This window comes from Chlorocebus sabaeus, chromosome 21, assembly GCF_047675955.1.
Source record: "Chlorocebus sabaeus isolate Y175 chromosome 21, mChlSab1.0.hap1, whole genome shotgun sequence".
NCBI lineage: Eukaryota > Metazoa > Chordata > Mammalia > Primates > Cercopithecidae > Chlorocebus > Chlorocebus sabaeus.
The window spans coordinates 17,622,571-17,642,367 of NC_132924.1; the positions used below are offsets into that span (position 1 = coordinate 17,622,571).

The 19,797-nt window shown below is 45.4% G+C and overlaps 1 protein-coding gene across 7 annotated transcripts in view; it reads left to right on the forward strand.

Annotated features, from left to right (window-relative positions):
• GCK (glucokinase) overlaps positions 1-19,797 on the forward strand; it is a 54,692-nt gene that overhangs the window by 13,886 nt on the left and 21,009 nt on the right. Inside the window, exon 1 of one of the 7 annotated variants that reach the window (XM_037988222.2) lies at positions 15,174-15,274. The exons of 5 other annotated variants lie outside the window; for them this stretch is intronic. In XM_037988222.2, the coding sequence (XP_037844150.1) occupies positions 15,206-15,274 (69 nt within the window). In that variant the 5' untranslated portion in view covers positions 15,174-15,205. Of the gene's footprint in view, positions 1-15,173; positions 15,275-19,797 lie in introns of those variants that run through there. One more of the 7 variants, XM_037988224.2, reaches the window with a different exon arrangement.

Here is a 19,797-nt window from a genome sequence, read left to right on the forward strand (position 1 = left end):
AGAAGTTCCATCCTACACATTACATCAAGAGGGATGTGCCTGAGAGGGGTAGATGGAGCCCGTGCAGCCCCCTGCTTGCATGCAGAACATAGTGTACCCTGAGCATGCCATGAAAAACACAAACGCACAAAGTTGTAAAGAAAAAAGAAATGACAGGTGGCTGTAAAATCAATTATAGTCCACAAGAGGCCCACTAATGAGTGGTGATTTCAGCTGATTACAAAGAAATGGTGGTGTTCCTGTAATGGCCCAAACATGCACTCGTGCGTGCACACACGCGCACGTATAGTCACATGACTGACCAGTCCTATGCATCACTTGTTAATTACTTAGATACTGTAACAGTAATGGTTTCCAATAAGTGAGCCTTAGTCTCTGCACAAGGGTCAGTTTATTGAACACACAGAGGCCTTGCAGTGGGGGCAGAGGACCTGCTCCTGGGAGCCGCCAGCTTCTCCTGCTGTTCGTCCTCCTCTGTGGTGGGAAGTGGTCTCACTGCTTCTACACCTAAGGCTGAACAATCTCCCTTTATTTCAGTCTGAAACGCTTGTAAAAATATACTAGAATGAATTAAGGTTGCAATTATTGATATCAGGCAGTGAGTACATCAGGATTTATTATACTGTCCCATTTACTGACTTTGAAGTTCTCTATTACCAAAAAATTAAACAGTATAAAAGAAAGGAAAGAAAAAGAGAACAAGGCTAGATTCAACACAGATTACTCTTACCGAACCCTTCTTAGTCCCAAGAGTCCCCTAACACATGCACTTGTGACCTGGAGTGATAGTCACAACATTCCTTACCTGGCAATACCTGAGCATGAGCCCCTCCTAGTGGGATCTTTGTTGTAGACAACCAGCACCTATCAGCCCTGCCAATAAACAAGTAGGAGAGGGGAGTGCTGGAGAGACCAAGAAGTGGGATTTTCTGTGCTCCTGCGCTGTGACCCAGAGGGCACGGCTGTGAGGCTGATCTCAAGGAACACTCTGTCTTGGAAGTACAGGGATCCTCTGCTACCTGAAAACGTTCTCAGTATTCACTTTCATGGATTGCAAAGTCATTTACCCAAAATTCACTCTCCAAATGAAAAGTGAGTATCATGAATCAGTATTCCAGTTCCACCTGGGTCCTGGGAGAGGGTATGGACATCATATCCCAGCTGTCCCGCCAGGAGGACCCAATCTCAGTCTCACTGCCTGCCTGCATTGTTTGTCTGCTGCTAGCCTGCGCAGTAGGAAGGGAAAACATGATTTGTATCTGTTTTAGGTCAGGTTCCCAAGAAGTAGAGCCTGAGATTCGAATTCTTGGAAAATGGTGTTTGCAGGAGCACTATCAGCAGAAGCTGTAAGGAAGTTGGGGGGACAGAAAATGAGAGGTAAGAAGCCAGTCAAAGAGGCAGGTCCAGCTTAAGTCCACCTCAGTCTGGTTCCACCTGGGCTCTGATGCAAGAAGAATATCACACGGTTGTCCATCCTGGGAGAGGGCCTGCCTGTTGTACCTGTATCAAAACCATCAGCTGAGGGCCAGCAGGGAGGGAAGATCTTCCAGGCATTTCCAGGAAACTCTCAGGAGAAGGATATAGCTGTGAGCAGTCTGCAGCTGCTGCTCACTGCAGCTAGAGGCTGGGTGTGCAGGCCAGTTGGCCAGTGAGGCACCGATAGCAGGTACTACAGTCCACCCTTTGACTACTCAGACCTACTGCTTTCCACTTTAAGCTCTCTGCATCCAGGCACAGCTTCTGGGAAAATTTACAACTGGAAAAACAGAGGGATGAACTACAATGCCCACTTCTGCAGGTGATTATAAGACTGTTACTGATACTCACTATCATGCCCCACCCCCACCGTCCATTCTAGTGTCCCCTTCCCCTTCGCTAACACTGCTAGTCTAAGTGGCTTACCCAGAGCAGGAGCCAAACCCTTATCCCTGAGGCATCTGAATCCTGGATTCCTTTATCAGTCTATCGTTGTTGTAAGTTGTCCATTCCCAATTGCAACTGGGCATGAGACTACCAAGAAACACCCTGGCAAATCATCTGAGTGCGAGCCATATTCTTCCTGCTCCATTATGTAGCTGTAGTCCTCCCTCCTAATGACAAGGGTAAATTGCCACATTGTACTGCTTGTGCCAGGATGGTAATACTTTTTTCTACCTGCTTGGCTACGGGCACAAGGAGCACAGCATGACCAGGAGGCAACTGTAGCTGTACATTTAGTGAACGTGTTAATGTATCACCTGGTGGAAGGACCCCCTCTGAGAACCAGGACTTCTAGACCCACAAAACCTAAAGTTGTGAATGGTGGAAGCACAGATTTCTCAAGTGGATCATGGAGAGTGATGAAGAGCTCTTGGTTCCCAAATTCACATATTTTACCTTTCAGGAACATGGCCTCATCTCATAGCCATTAGAGTGTTATTGCATTCTGGAGGACAGTGGGCCCTCCTCATGGTGTCATCTTCAAGATGACAGCTCCACTGTGCCTCCAAGAGGATGCACGGAGGGTAGGAAAGGCAAGTTCATTGCTGGCTGGAATACATGTCAATCCAAGTCAAGAGAAAATGCTGCCCTTTCCAGGTTGGAAGGGCCCCGATTTAGTCAACTTGTCACCCAGTAGTGGCTGGTTGGTCTCCTCCAGGACCAGTGTCATACCAGGGATTCAGCACCAGTCACTATTGTTGGCAGTTCCTACATCCAACAGCAGCAAAACTAGGTCAGTCTTGATGAGAGGGAATGTATGCTTCTGGGCACAGGCATAGCTTCCTTCTCTGACCCCATGATTATCTGTTTCTGAGTTCATGGTGGCCAACATTCAGCTGCCTGGCCATCCTATCCACTTGGTTATTATTGCCTCTTCCATAAGAAGTGGTTTCTGGCTGTCATTAATGTCTCATACTCTGTGCCCACTCACACAGGTTTATCTCTATAACTTTCCCCCATACCACTGCTTTTCCCCAGTCTTCTAATGTTGCTCCTTCCAAGCTGCTGAAGAATGAGCTAAGCTATTCACTAATGTCCATGAGTCTATCTTTACCTTAGGCCACATCTCTCTCCACACAAAGTGAATAAGCAGGTGCACCCTCCAAAACTCTGTTAAGAGGATTTCTTCTCCCCAGTGTCTTTCAGGGCCACCTTGAGTGGGGCTGAACTACAGCAGAAGTCCATTTCCAGCTTGCATCGACATGCCAAACTAACCTATCCATGATCGATGCATAGGTGGATTTTTCCCTCCTCCAGCAGCTAGACAAAAAACACCCCCCACCAGGAGGCCATGTATGCATGCGAGTGAAAGAGAGGCACAGGGGCCAATATTCGTGCAACAGTGGTAGATGGCAGGTGGGTCTGGGCCACCTGTCCCTGCGGCTTATCTGTGTCATCTAGACCTGCTCAAGCCTGATTCCAGATATAGCAGTTCCATTTTATGTTGGATGGCTTATGACCTAGTGGGTCTGACAGCACCAAACTCATAATGGGCAGTTATGGCCACATGGTCACTTAATGTCCTATGGTCAGATACTCTGCTGGGTGGCATGCCAGGAAATGCTTTACGAGTGGTGTTTGGTTCTCTGCTGCTGATGGCGTGACCTTGGTCCAGAGCCCTAGGGGTTTGGACAGTGACTCCTATTGGGGCTTAATCTCACATTCCATGCAGAGTATCCTTAGATTTGCCAATCACATAGTCTAAGGGTCAGGACTGATCCAACCAGTTATTGCTGGGATCAGACTGGAGAATGAAAGGTTGATATGATGTGACCCACCACTCTACATATATCCTTTAAGTCTTTGAGAATGGCAATAATTTCTGCCATCCCACCAGATTTGTGTTTTTCTATTTTGGCTGGGCGGGAGTGCAGCATTTTCACTTTGCCTTTGCTATTACAAATGTTGCTTATTCTATAAATCAAGGAATCGTTGTAAGGACTCTTCTGATGGTTAAGTATATTCATTCCAATGATTTATTCAGGATCTAAGGAAATTATTTCTGAGTGAATACACAGAACTAGTGGATCCAGCATGAGACATACCTGGGCCAGAACTATATTTGTCGTCTTACCCCAATAAGCCTGCACTTGACTAGGACAGCCATGATAGCACTTTGGGACACTAGATACAAGTGTGAATTGCTGGCTGGGTGCAGTGTCTCACACCTGTAATCCCAGCACTTTGGGAGGCTGAGGCAGGCGGATTGCCTGAGGTCAGGAGTTCAAGACCAGCTTGGCCAACACGGTGAAACCCCATCTCTACTAAAAAATACAAAAATTAGCTGGGTGTGGTGGTGGGTGCCTGTAATCCCAGCTACTCAGGAGGCTAAGGCAGGAAGAACTGCGTGAACCCAGGAGGCAGAGGTTGCAGTGAGCCAAAATCACACCACTGCACTCCAGCCTGGGTAACAGAGTGAGACTCTATCTCAAAAAAAAGTGTGAATTGCTATGAAATCACTATCAAAAGATCTGAGTATTACCCTTACTCAGTATGGTCAAATATAAATAACCATAGGTTCCTATTACACACACTTGCTCTGGTGCTACAGAGTCTTTCCCACGGGAACCCAGTCCCTCTTTCAATCAATGGGTTCTGATTCTGAGAACTGGCTGAGGTTTAGAAACTGTGCCTTTCCATCATAACTTTCCACTGGGGTGACTGACCTTGGCCTTCTGTTCATCCTTTCTGGCCCCTAAGAACCCAACATTCTATTAGCCTTCTCCTTAGACCCCTATAGGCTAATCCCTTCTGGTTGTTAGGCTGACCTTGGTGCCCAATATGATAATTATTCCCACTTTGCTTCTGATGTGCTTCTAAGTGCTGCCCCTGGTCTCTGCCCTTAAGCGGTCTATCATCCCCACTGCCATTAGGGGGAGAAGCTCTGCAAAATGTCTCCCATCAATTCTGGTCTACAGAGGACAGCCCTACTGAGCCTCAGCCATGTGCCCTACAGCAGCAGATTCTTTACAACCTGGGAAGCAGAGTGTCTTCCACGCCTTTCCAGGGAACATAGCCAGCTTACAGGCTTTTTGATCTTATAGAGTAGGTCAATTATATTTTGCCCCATTTCTTTTATCCTTTTGATCACTTCCTGTTGGTCCACCACGTAAACTCAAGCATCTCTACTTCATTTAATCGAGTTGTTGCTTTTTCTAAGCTACCAAGAGCCACCCCAGCAATGTATCAGAGCCCTCTCTTGGGACCCGTGCCAGGGTGTTAAATCCTGCATCATAGGAGAATGTCCCCACATCAGCAAAGTCCCCTTATCCTCTTGATATCCCACCTGCCTCAGTTAGCACCTTCAGGATCTGGTCTCAAGCACAGGATCCAGCACCTTTGGGACCATCTCAAGCATAAGCTCCAGCACCTTTGGGATCTAGTCTCCCACTTCCTGCTAGTACTTGTTAGCCAAAGACTGAAGTTCCTGTGGCATACAATTTTTTTTCTTCCTTGACAGGTCCAAGTTGGGCCATGCTGAGATTTGACCCTCTTTGTGGCCAGGAGGGGAGGTGGGGGCCAATCATGAGGAAGGCATGCATTGTCTCCTGGGGCACTTGTCTCTTTCAGACATCTGCATACTTTTCAAGAGAGAAAAGGCCTCCTTCTCACAGCAAGACTACTTCTGTAGGTGCAGGTGGCTTGTGGGAATCTGGGAATTCAAAATTCTCAAGCGCACCCACTAGCACATTAGAAAATCAGTTGTGCACATCTCTTTCCAAATCTTCATTCAGTGACACCATGTCGGTAGCTGGAAATGGGCCATGATGGGTGTATTTAAACCATGAAAATCAGAAAATGCTACAAACCAGGGCATCCTGCATCTCTAGATAGCAGATTGTTAGCCATTTCCCAGCATACCACAGTGTATACTCCTTCCCATCACGGCCCTGGCTTGCCTTGCTGGAGGACTCAGACCTTGCTGAAGTTCTGCTGTTGCTTTTACAGTTGAGTCCTGTGCCTAGTCTCCAGCTCTGTCTGCCTCACTATAGGAGACAAGCGTCTCTTTAAACACTGCTGAGAAGACCCTCTGGCTCTCAGACTTGGCTTTAAATTGATAGATCTGAGCCTGCCATTTTCTCTTTTCCATGCATCACTCCACTGATCAACAGGTCTCAGTGGCATAGTCCTTCGGGTTAGTATCTCCCCCACACTCTCGGTGCCAAAGACACTGAGTAAGCAAGTACCTCCCTGTCCACCTCCATCCCCACTCCCCACGGGCAGGGCCTTGGTGATCCACTGCTGCAATGTGTCAGGGACTGCCGATACTCCTACCACCAGTGAGGTGGCATCCAGCTGGAAGTGATCCAACTCCAGAGTCCCGCCCTCATAGGCTGATTTCTAGGACCACCCCAGTAGACTGTGTTAGGTTCTTGAAGCAGAGCCTGAGATAAGGATTCTGGCACCTGTGATTGAGTGGGAGGGTACTCTCAGGATGAGATGGGGTAGAAATAGGCAAAGGTACAGATTCAGCAGCAGGTGAGCCTTGGTCTGACCCAGCAGGGAGCTCTCAAATGTGAATGACATCACAGGGATGTCCCTCTGAGGCAAGGGCCAGCCTTTGTGCTCCTATATGAGTCACTGGCTGGAGGCCCCTGGGGAAAGGCTCAGGCTGCCACCTTTAGCAAATAAACAATTAGGGCACTCAGTTAAATTTGAATTTCAGATAAACGACAAATCAATTTTTAGTATATGTCCCAAATTGTGCATAACACAATGTGTTTTCTCTGCCAGCCCTAGGAAGGGCATAACTTCCCAGTTATTTCTAGGTGAAGTAACTTTGTAGATCAGGAGTAAGTCCCAGGAAAGAAGTCCAGCTCTTCTCTTCAACCCTGGGCAGCTGGGAGTAGGCGTAGGGGCCCAGCAGGCACCCATAGCATCTCCTACAGCATCTGAAATGAACAGAGTCATCATGTACTGCATACAAATGGACCCACTGCTGAGTTCTTCAGGGATTATATAATTAGGTAGTTGGTATTTTAAATGCATTGTATTATCCAAAAGTCCTTTGTGGATTATTATATTTGGAGAGTTTTGTGATATTGGGGGGACTAGATGGAGTTTTCAGATGGGCATCATACTTTTTTTCATTTAAAACCCTAGAGTATTGTAATCCTAGAGAGTGATCCTGCTATCAGTAAATTAGCTCTCCAACACCTTTTCAATGTGGCTGCTAAGGACATGAATGTGGTTCACCCTCCCAGGAAATCCAGGAGGGCAGCATTGGCCTGAATTTGGCTGGTTGGGCAGGTAATGCTGGACAAAGACAATGGGTGGAATGGTTTGCTTCCCTCAGTCCTTTCAGACACAGCCCAGCCCACCACGTCAAGCCAGTGGATGCATCTGTAACCAATCCCCATGAGAACTGCAGCCTCTCAGAGGTGGCAAGTTGGCCTGGGTAGGTCAGGAGGATCAGATGTGAGGAAATCTTTGGATTGGAGGCAGGCAGAGCAGGGAAGCATCGGGTGATTCTATGACAGACCCAGGGCTCCAAGCTGTGGTTCAGGAGGGGCACTGGTGCGGCCTCTGCTCCACTCCCCCTAGAGTGACATCAGGTGAAGTGCCAACAACACAGAAGGCAGCAAACGCTGCCAGTCAAGTCTGCTTCCCTGGACAGCCGGTTGCTAACCCTTCTCCAGCACAGCACTGGATTTTGGTCACCTGGCTGGGAGCTCCACCTCCCCAGCTGCTGCCTCACCTGCTTTTCCGAACCCCACCCTGTAAACAGTAACTACGTTTTGTACCTACCACGCCTCATTTCCATCTCTTTGGAGCACCTCTCACGCGGAGCTGAACAGAACGAACTGTTAAGCCCACTGTGTCTGTTAGGATTGTCTAGGCTGTACCAGATACTCTAAACTGGATTCACCAAGAGGCGTTGTCAAAGCACATAAGAAAGAGCCTAGAGGCAGGCAGCTCTCAGCCTGGTGTCAGGCTCTGGGTCAGCTTTCCAGATTATCATAGCCTTCCCCACATCTGCCAGATGTCGCCACAAGCACAGGAGGTACAAACAAACCCAACAATGTTCTGGAAACAAGAGGGGAAGGGAATCCCCCACCATATCTCCCCAGAGGCCTCCCTTCTCACATCTCACTGTCCTGAAGCCAGCTCTAGCAGAAGAGAGCAGGGTGGATTTGTCCGGGGCATTCAGCCCCCAGTGCTGAGTCCATTACTACTTGACCCCTGAATAAAACGGAGGCTCCATGAGCAAGAAGGAATGGGAACTGGATGTTGGAGGGGAAGAATGTATCCACCCCACCCCTAGGAGCACGCATGGACAACTGCCCCATTTTTGCCCCCATTGCTGCCCAGGAGCTGGCCCAGAGACCTGCCAGTGCTGGGTAACAGGATGCTAGGAAAGTGAGACCAGAGCCTGGACTCAGGGAACAGTTCAAGGCCCACTGGCCTGCAGGTCATAGAGCAGCTGCTGAGCAGTGAGAGCCCACGACAGACCAGGCCCTGGGTCTTGGAGACCTGAACGAGATAGACTGGGCTCCTGCTCTCCTGGACGTTGCCTCTTAGAGGGCAAAGACAATTAACAGTAAACAAATAGAACATGAGGTGGTTTCCAATAGTGACTGATATACTTTGGATATTTGTTCTCTCCAAATCGCATGTTAAAATGTAGTCCCTTATGTTGGAGGTGGGGCCTGGCAGGAGGTGTCTGTGTCATGGGGGCAGATCCTTGGTTTAGTGCCATCCCCTTGCTGATGGGTGAGTTCACTTGATAGCTGGTTGTTTGAAAGAGTCAGATCCCCTCTCATTCTCCTGCTCCCACTCTTGCATGAGACACCTGCTCCTCCTTCTCCTTCTGCCATGATTTTAAGATTCCAGAGGCCTCACGAGAAGCAAATGCCAATGCCATGCTTCTTGTTCTGTCTGCAAAACTGTAAGTCAATTAAACCTCTTTTTTTATAATTTATCCAGCCTCGGGTATTTCTTTACAACAGCACAAGAACAGCCTAATACAGTGATGCTCTCCAAGTGACCTTTGGGCTGAGACCTGAAGAAGATGGGGAAGCAGCCAAGTGTGATAGTCATGCCTGTAATCCCAGCACTTTGGGAGGCTGAAGTGGGAGGACTGCTTGAGCCCAGGAGTTGAAGACCAGCTTGGAAAACGTAGCAAGACCCTGGCTCTACAAAAAATTTTTTTAAATTGACCAGGTGTGGTGGTGCACACCTGTAGTCCCAGCTACTTGGAAGGCTGAGGTAGGAGCATCTCTTGAGCCCAGGAGGTTGAGACTGCAGTGAGTCATGTTCACACCACTACACTCCAGCTTGGGTGACAGAGCAAGACCCTGTCTCAAAAAAGAAGAAAGAAGAAGAAGAAAAGAAGGAGAAGGAGAAGGAGAGGAAGAAGAAAAAGAGGAAGAGGAGGAAGAAGAGGAGAAAAAGAAGGAGGAGGAAGAGGAGGATTAGGAAGCACAAGAAAAAGAAAGGAAAGAAAGAAAGAGAGAGGAAGGAAGGAAGAGGAAAAGAAAAAGAAAGAAAGAAAGAGAGAGAGAGAAAGAAAGAAAGAAAGAAAGAAAGAAAGAAAGAAAGAAAGAAAGAAAGAAAGAAAGAAAGAAAGAAAGAAGGAAGGAAGGAAGGAAGGAAGGAAGGAAGGAAGGAAGGAAGGAAGGAAGGAAGGAAGGAGGGAGGAATGAAGGGAAGGGAAGGAAGGAGAGGGAGAGGGAGAGGGAGAGGAAGACGGAAGAAGGAAGAAGAAAGAAGAAGGAGAAGCAGAGGCTCGTGCTGGATAGCTTTGCTTTTGCCAATGACCTTGCTGATTTTCAGGGAGCCCCGATGTCTTAGTCCATTTATGCTGCTATAAAGGCATACCTGAGGCTGGATAATTTACAGAGAAAGGAGGTTTATTTAGCTCACAGTTCTGCAGGCTGTACAAGAAGCATGGCACCAACAACTGCTTCTGATGAGGACCTCAGGCTGCTTCCACTCATGGCAGAAGGTGAAGCAGAGCCTGCATGTGCAGATATCACATAGTGAGAGAGGAAGCACGAGGGGGCAGGGAGGTGCCAGGCTCTTCCTAATAGTAAGCTGTTTTGGGAACTAATAGAGTGAGAAATAACTCACCCCCTTCCCCTAAGGAATAGAATTAATCTATTTATGAAGGATCTGCCCCCATGACCCAAACATCTCCCATTAGGCTCCCACCTCCAACATTGAGGATCAAATTTCAACATGAGGTTCGTGTGGACAAACATCCAGCTATAATACTGGGCAATGCTGACCTGAAGACAGACTCTTCCCCTCTCAGGCTCAGAGCTCCTTGGCCCTGTAACAACAGAAAATTGGGTTTGAGTGTCAAGATTTTTCCTTTAATCCCCATGCAGCTCCTTGGAATGAGGTGGCATCTTCTCCCATTTCATAGATGAAGAAACAGAAGCTCTGGAGGAATGAATCACTCATCCAAGGTCAGGTAGCTAGTAAGAGTCCCACCAGCTCCCCAGATCTCCTGTTTCCTGCCCCAAGTCCCACTGAGTGAGCTGGAACAATGGCTTCACTGTCACCTGCCGGGAGTGGTGGCAGGTGCCTGTAATCCCAGCTACTCGGGAGGCTGAGGCATGAGAATCTCTTGAACCCAGGAGGCAGAGGTTGCAGTGAGCCGAGATCACACCACTGCACTCCAGCCTGGATGACAAAGCGAGATTCCATCAAAAAAAATAATAATAACATATAATATACATACAATAACATTTACTTTTTAAGCATACAGTTTGATGAGTTTTATCAAATATATATGGTTATATAACCACCATCACCATTAAGGCAGAATCTTCCCATCACTCAAATAATTCCCTCAGCCCCACCCCTTGCTGTCAATCACTTCTCCCACCCTAGCCACTGGAAATCACTCATCTGCTTTCTGTTTCCTTGGTTTTGCCTTTTCTAGAATGTTCTATACATGAGATCACTGAGAATATAGTCTTCTGTGTCTGGCTTCTTTCACTTAACGTAATGCCTAGCTCAGCAGTGTGTCAATCCTCCCTCCCTTGCCATTGCTGAGCAGTGAGTATTCCACTGTATGGCTGTACTACAGTGTGTTCATTCATTTATTCATTCACCAGCTGATGGGCAGTTGGATTGTTTCCAGGCTTTGGCTATAATGACTGAGGCTGCTGTGAACATTCAAGTACAAGTCTTTGTGTAGACAGTTTTCATTTGGCGGGATAAATACCTAGGAGTGGTATCGTGTGGTTAAGTGTACATTTAAACTTAGAAAAACTGCCAAACTGTTTTCCAATGTGGCCTGTACCGTGTTGCATTTCCATCAGCAGTGTTTGAGGATTCCAGTTGCTCCACATCCTCCTCCCCACACTCAGTTTCATCCATCTTTTAAATGTTAGCCACTCTGGTGACTGTGTACTGATATATTAGTGTGGTTGTAATTTGCATTTCTACAACTGACTAATAATAATGTTGCACATATTTCTGTATGCCTAGTGGGCATTTTTTTGTGAGTTTTTAAAAATTGGGTTGTTGTTACCTTCTTATTGAGTTGGAAGATTCTGGATGTTTATTCGGGTATGTGTCTGCTAAGAGGTGAGCCTGGTTCTACCCTGGTCCTAACAAGCACCCTGGGCCTGCATCCCTGTTTGTGTCTGTAAGCTGGGTCCGCAGCCCTTTCCTCCCACTACCTACCACCCAGCAGTACTCCTCACCCATCACCGTAGCTCGTTCTACGACATTTCAGCCTGTCTGTCCCTCCCTCCAGCTAGCCAGAGGCAGGATGGCTCAGTGATGCAGGGTGGGCCCTGAAGACAGAGTGCCAGGGTTTGGACCTTGTATTAGCAAGGGTCACAAGGGAAATTTACTTTATCTCTCCATAGCGCTGCTGTGAGGATCCAATAAATTAATCCATAGAAGAGCTTAGGACAGCACCTGGCACAAAATATACATGAGCTATTATGTTATTCTTCCAGCCCATCGTTTCTGTGTTGTCATAAACATGAATGCAGGACTCAGTGTCCCAGCTGTGCGTCCCTCACATACATTCCCTGACAGCCCACAGGTCTTGTCTGTCACCACCTCATTCAATAAGCCATGACTCTGCCTCGTCCTTGGCTGGGGCCTGGCATTGGACATTTCTGTATCCATATTTGTTTTTTAAAAACTAGCTGTTGGCCGGGCGCAGTGGCTCACATCTGTAATCCCAGCACTTAGGAGACTGAGACAGGTGAATCACGACGTCAGGAGTTCAAGACCAGCCTGGCCAACATGGTGAAACCTCATCTCTACTAAAAATACAAAAATTAGCCAGGCGTGGTGGCACACACTTGTAATCCCAGCTACTTGGGAGGCTGAAGCAGGAGAATTGCTTGATCCTGAGAGTCAGAGGTTGCAGTGAGCTGATATAGCACCACCGCACTCCAGCCTGGGCAACACAGCAAGACTCCATCTCAAAAAATACTAACTGGACTTGATACTCTTGTTAGAGGAATATTTTCCCATATCTGTTAACTTTTCTTCTATCGTTATCCATCTGTTCAGGTTTTTCTGTCCTCCTGAGTCAATTTTGATAATTATATATTATATTTTGAAAATCAGACATTTCCTCTAGTTGTTTATTAGTGTCTTCTCTGTTATATTTGATCAGATTACCAAATCTAATCAAAAATGTTCATCTAGGGCCAGGCACGGTGGCTCACACCTGTAATCCCAGCACTTTGGGAGGCCAAGGTGGGTGGATCACGAGGTCAGGAGATCGAGACCATCCTGGCTAACACAGTGAAATCCCGTCTCTACTAAAAATACAAAAAAATTAGCCGGGCATAGTGGCGGGCACCTGTAGTCCCAGCTACTTGGGAGGCTGAGGCAGGAGAATGGTGTGAACCCGGGAAGCGGAGTTTGCAGTGAGCCAAGATCTCACCACTGCACTCCAGCCTGGGCAACAGAGTGAGACTCCGTCTCAAAAAAAAAAAAAAAAAAAAAAAATTCATCTATTTTGTTAGCCTTTTTAAAAAACTGGGTTTGGGATTTGTTAATTGAGTTTACTGTGGCTTTTGTTTGTTTTCTGTATAATTAGTCTCTGCTTTTATCACTATCAATTCCTTTTTTTTTTTTTTGGGATGAAGTCTCGCTCTGTCGCCCAGGCTGGAGTGCAGTGGCACAATCTTGGCTCACTGCAAGCTCCGCCTCCCGGGTTCACGCCATTCTCCTGCCTCAGCCTCCCGAGTAACTGGGACTACAGACGCCCACCACCACACCCGGTTAATTTTTTTTTTTTTTTTTTTTTGTATTTTTAGTAGAGACGGGGTTTCACTGTGTTAGCCGGGATGGTCTCGATCTCCTGACCTCGTGATCCTCCCACCTCGGCCTCCCAAAGTGCTGGGATTACAGGCGTAAGCCACCATGCCCGGCCTATCAATTCCTTTAATCTGATTTTCCTTTTGTTTACTTTATCTGTGTATTGAGGTTTTGAGCATCTTGAGAGAAATGCTTTGCTCACTGATTTCCCATTTAGTTTATTTTATTTATTTTTTGGAGAGAGGGTCTCGCTTGATAGCCCAGGCTGAAGTGCAGTGGTGCAATCATGGCTCACTGCAGCCTTGACCTCCTGGGCTCAAGCAATTCTCCCACCTCAGCCTCCTGAGTAGCTGGGACCTCAGGCACACACCACCACAGCTGGCTAATATTTTATTTATTATTATTTTTGTAGAGATGGGGTCTCACTTTGTTGCCCAGGCTGGTTTCGAACTCCTTGGTTCAAGTGATCCTCCCGCCTCAGCTTTCCAAAGTACTGGGATTACAGGCGTAAGCCACCATGCCCAGCCCCATTTACTTTATAGTAAGTGCCTTTATGGGTGTAAATGTTCCTCTGAGACAGCTTTGGCTATTAGCCATACTTTTAATATTTTGTACATTCATGGTTATTCATTTATAAATGGTCTGTAATGCAATGCAGATTTCCCCTTTGGCCCAAATGCTATTTACAGCAGCACTTTTCTCTTTCTAAGCAGACAGAATATTTTGGTTTCCACTCTGTTGTTTGTTTCTTGTCTGCCTCAGCCTCATTTGCTAGGTGTTCCCTTGGGGTGCCTTAAGTCTGAACCACTCAAATATTTGTGTTGCTCCAAACACCCCTGACACTGTCCTGCTGGTCTCTCTATCTGGAATGTCCTTCCCTTCCTGGCCAGTTCCCCCTAGTGCATCAAAGAAATCCTGCCCTGTTGCCTTCAGAAAACAAAACAAAACGAAACCTATCAGTCTCTTTATGTTCCCAAAGACGCTGTAGCTTTGCTGGTATCTGGTTGTATTAAGCTGTTCATTTGTCTCTTCTGCTAGATGGTAAGCTCCTTGGAAACTAAAAACTAATCACTTTTCTAACTTCAGACTAAGCACAAATTAGGTTCTCAAGAAACATTGAGTAATGAGTGATCCAGTATCCCCTTCCCAACATATTTTCGGTCATTGATACCATCATTCTGAGTAGTTACTAGGGAACACTTCACCACAGTAACCAATACAGCAAAACATGAAATAGAGTTACATAGTAGAATTGTATTTGTTGCCCATATAATAGTCAAATGCAGTTCTTCATCAGCTGGGAGGTTCTCCTCCACACAGTCATTTAGGAATCCAGTGAACATGGCAGAGCTTCCTAGTTCTAGACCCAAACCCATGTCCTCTTTCTCCACAGTGATGACAATGCTAGCAACAGCTGGCCAGCTGTTCTGTAGTTCTCAGCCTCCCTTGCAGTGAGATGTCTCCATGCAATTTCAGTGGAGCAACATATACCATTTCCATTTCCAGGTGTAGGCTCCTAAGAAGAGGACGGCTTCTTCATGTTCTTTCTCATCTTTTTGTCAGTTAGCTGCAGATAATGATGCTAACCATTAGGGGGTGGGTGGAGCCATAAAGTAGAAGAACCCTGGATTCCTAAATGACTGTGTGAAGTGTTCCCTAATTTCACATAATTAAGTGTTTCTTAATTTCCTGTTTGGGTTATTTGTTGCTAGTGTATAAAAAAATCCTGATTTTTGTGTATTGATATTTGTGTGCTGGAACTTTGCCAAATTAGCTTATTAGCTCAATTTGATCTCAAATATTAGCTCAAATATTTTTGTGGATTATTTATGGTTATCTACATAAGATCATGTCATCTGAAATAAAGATAGCTTTATTTCCTTCTTTCTGTCTTAGTCCACTTGGGCTGCTGTAACAAAATGCCATAAATTGGAGGCTGAGAAGTCCAAGATCAAGGCACCAGCTAATTCACTGTCTGATGAAGGCCTGCTTTCTGGTTCATACATGGCACCTTCTAGCTGTGTCCTCACATGGTGGAAAAGGCAAGGTAGCTCTCTGGGATTCCGTTTTTTTGTTTGTTTGGTTTGGTTTTTGTTTGTTTGTTTGTTTGAGACAGAGTCTCACTCTGTCACCAGGTTGGAGTGCAGTGGCACAATCTCAGCTCATTGCAACCTCTGACTCCCTGGTTCAAACGATTCTTCTGCCTCAGTCTCTCGAGTAGCTGGGATTACAGGCACCTGTTACCATGCCCAGCTGATTTTTGTATTTTTAGTAGAGATAGAGTTTCACCATGTTGGCCAGGATGGTCTCGATCTTCTGACCTCGTGATCTGCCCACCTTGTCCTCCCAAAGTGCTGGGATTACAGGCATGAGCCACCATGCCCGGCCTCTGGGATTCTTTTTATAAGAGCTCTTTTTCTTTTTATGTGGGCTCTACCCTCATGACCTAGTCACCTCCTAAGGTCCCACCTCTTAATATCACCACACAGCAGATTTAACATATGGATTTTGAGGGGGACACAAAGAATTTTCCATAGCACTTTCCAATATGGATACCTTTTATTTATTTTTCTTCTCTAATTGCTTTGGTTAGAAATTTCTTCCCTAACTGCTCCACTACTATGTTGAAAGAAGTGGCAAAAGTGGGTATTCTTGTCTTGTTTCTATCTTAGGAAGAAAGTTTAAGTCTTTTGCCATTGAGTATGACATTAGCTATGGGGTTTTCATATATGACTTTTATCATGTTGAGGAAATTTTCTTCTTGTTTCAATGATGATAGGGTGTTGAGTTTTGTCAGATGCTTTTTCTGCATCAATCAATATGACCATGTAGTTTCTTTGTTTTATTCCATTATTGTAGTATATTACATTAATTTTTGTATGTTGAACTATTCTTGTATTCCTGGGATAAATTTCACTTTTATATATAATCCATAACCATAACCTGAAGATATGCTGAAGAGGCTGGGTACAATGGCTCATGCCTGTAATTCCAACACTTTGGGAGGCTGGTGTGGGAGGACCACCTGAAACCAAGAGTTTGAGAAAAGCCTGGGCAAGTAAGCAAGATCCCACCCCTACAAAAAAATTGAAAATTGGAGCTGGACGTGGTAGCTCACACCTGTAATCCCAGCACTTTGAGAGGCTGAGGCAGACAGATCACCTGAGGTCAGGAGTTCGAGACCAGCCTGACCAACATAGAGAAACCCTGTCTCTACTGAAAATACAAAATTAGCCAGGCATGGTGGCGCATGCCTGTAATCCCAGCTACCCAGGAGGCTGAGGCAGGAAAGTTCGCTTGAACCTGGGAGATGGAGGTTGCAGTGAGCCAAGATCATGCCATTGCACTCCAGCCTGGGCAACAAGAGCAAAGCTCCATCTGAAAGAAAGAAAGAGAGAGAGAAAGGAAGGAAAGAAGGAAGGAAGGAAGGAAAGAAGGAAGGAAGGAAGGAAGGAAGGAAGGAAGGAAGGAAGGAAGGAAGGAAGGAAGGAAGGAAGGAAGGAAGGAGAGAGAAGAGAAAAGAAGAGAAGAGAAGAGAAAAGAAAAGAAAAGAGAAAAGGAAAGTAAAGAATCAGCCGGGCACGGTGGCTCACGCCTGTAATCCCAGCACTTTGGGGGGCAGAGGTGGGTGGATCACGAGGTCAGGAGATTGAGACCATCCTGGCAAACATTGTGAAACCCTGTCTCTACTAAAAATACAAAAAAAAAATTAGCTGGGCGTGGTGGCGGGTGCCTGTAGTTCCAGCTACTCGGGAGACTGAGGCAGGAGAATGGCGTAAACCCGGGAGGCGGCAGAGCTTGCAGTGAGCAGAGATGGTGCCACTGCACTTCAGCCTGGGCGACAGAGCGAGACTCCGTCAAAAAAGAAGGGAGGGAGGGAGAGAGGGACGAAGGAACGAAGGAAATTAGCTCGATGTGGTGGTTGTGCACCTTTAGTCCTAGCTATTCAGGAGGCCAAGGCAGGAGGATTGTTTGAGCCCAGAAGGTTGAGGCTGCAGTGATCATGATCGCACCACTGCACTCCAGCCTGAGCAACAGAGTAAGACCTCATCTCTAAAAACAATCTTTTTTTTTTTTTTTTTTTTTTTTTTTGAGATGGAGTCTCACTCTGTCGCCCTGGCTGGAGTGCAGTGGCGTGATCTCTGCTCACTGCAACTTCCGCCTCCCGGGTTCACGCCATTCTCCTGCCTCAGCCTCCCGAGTAGCTGGGACTACAGGCGCCCGCCACCACACCCACCTAATTGTTTGTATTTTTAGTAGAGACGGGGTTTCACCGTATTAGCCAGGATGGTCTCGATCTCCTGACCTCGTGATCCACCCGCCTCGGCCTCCCAAAGTGCTGGGATTACAGGCGTGAGCCACCACGCCCGGCCTAAAAACAAATTTTTTAATACTGAAGAATTTTATTTGCTGGTATTTTGTTGAGGATTTTGCATCTACATTCACAAGAAATATTACTCTGTAGTTTCTTTTCCTGTAGGTAGCATCTTTGTCTGGCTTCAGTATCAAGGCAATGCTGGCCTCATGAAATGAATCAGGAAGTGTTACTTCCTCTTTTCTTTTTTTGAAAGAATTTGAGAGAATTGGTGTTAATTCTTCTTTAAATGGTTGGTAGAATTACCAGTGTAGACATCTGGTCCTGGGATTTTCTTTGTTGGTGGGTTTTTTAGTACTAATTCCATTTCCTTACTTGTTAGTAGTCTAATGAGATTTTCTGTTTCTTCCTGAGTTAGTAGTAGTAGCTCCTGTGCGGAATTTTTGCATTTCATCTAAGTTATCCAAGTTTACCTAAGTTAAAGTTCCATTTTGTCTAACTTGTCTAAGTCAACAAACAATACTAAATTGTTCGTAGTATTCTCTCATAATCCTTTTTTTCTATAAAGTCAGTAATAACATTCACTCTTTTAATTTTTCATGCCTGATTTTAATAATCTGAGTTCTCTCTCTCCCCCTCCCTGCAATTGAGAGTCATTTAAAAGTATCTTGTTTAAATTTTATGTATCTGTGAGTTTTCCAGTTTTCCCTTTGTTATTCACTGCTAGTTTTATTTCATGTGATCCAAAAAGATACTTTATATGATTTCAAATTTTTAAAATTTACTAAGACTTGTTTTATCCCTAAAATATCCTTGAGAATTCCCATGCACATTTGAGAAAAATGCACATTCTGCTGTTGTTGGATAGAGTGTTCTGTATATATCTGTTAGGTCTAATAATTGGTTTAGAGTAGTATTCTAGTTCTTTCTTTCCTTATTGATCTTCTGTCTAGTTGTTTAATCCATTATTCAAAGTAGTGGCCAGTCATGGTGGCTCACACCTGTAATCCCAGCACTTTCGGAGGCCGAGGAGGGTGAATCACAATGTCAGGAGTTCAAGACCAGCCTGGCCAACATGGTGAAACTCTGTCTCTACCAAAAATACAAAAAAATTAGCCAGACACGGTGGTGCATGCCTGTAATCCCAGCTACTCAGGAGGTCGAGGCAGGAGAATCACTTGAACCCAGGAGGCGGAGGTTGCAGTGAGCTGAGATCGCGCCATTGCACTCCAGCCTGGGCAACAGAGCAAGATGCTGTCTTGAGAAAAAACAGAAACAAATAAAAAAAAAAAAAGTAGTATACTGAAGTCTCCAACTACTATTGTAGAACTCTCTATTTCTCCCTTCAATTTTGCAAAATTTTGTTTCATGTATTTTGGTGTTCTGTTGTTTGTAATTTTTATATCTTCTTAATAGATCAAAATTTTTATCAACATATAATGTTCTTTGTCTCTTGAGACTTTTTTTTTTTTTTTTTTTTTTTTTTTTTACTTAAAATCTATTTGGGCTGATAATATAGCCACCACAACCCTCATTTTGGTTGTTATTTTCATAGAATATCTTCTTCCATCCTACTTTCAAATTCTTCTATCTTTATATCTAAAGTGAGCCTCTTGTAGATAGCATACAGGTGGATAATGTTCTCTTTATTCACTCTGCCAATCTCTGCCTTTTAATTGGAGTTTAATCTATTTATATATAAAATAATTACTGATTAGGAAGGACTTCTACCACTGAGCTATTTTTTTCTGTGTGTCTTACACATTTTTAAGTTTCTCAATTCCTCCATTACTGAATTCTTTTTTTAATTCTTGATTTTGTGTGTGTGTTGTTACATTTTGATTATTTTCTCCTTTTGATAGTGACAGGAGGCAACCAAATGCCTGGCAGATAGAAGCTTGTCCCCCATGAAACTCCACCTTCAAGCCAAAAAAAACCTGAAGGCTAAAAGACCAGACTGCTGGTCCCAGATGAAACCCACAATCCAGAGTGAGAACTTCCATTCCTCTTTGCCTGCCCTCTGAATAATCCCTTTTAACCAATCGAATGTTGCCTTTTCCAATACTACCTATGACCTGCCCCTCCCCCATTCTGAGCCCATAAAAACCCTGGAATCAGCCACACTGGGGGCACTTTGCCAACTTCAGGTAGGGGGACCACCTCTGTATCCCCTCTCTGCTGAAAGCTGTTTTCAACACTCAGTGAAATTCTCACCTTGCTGTCTCTTCGATTGTCAGTGTATCCTCATTCTTCTT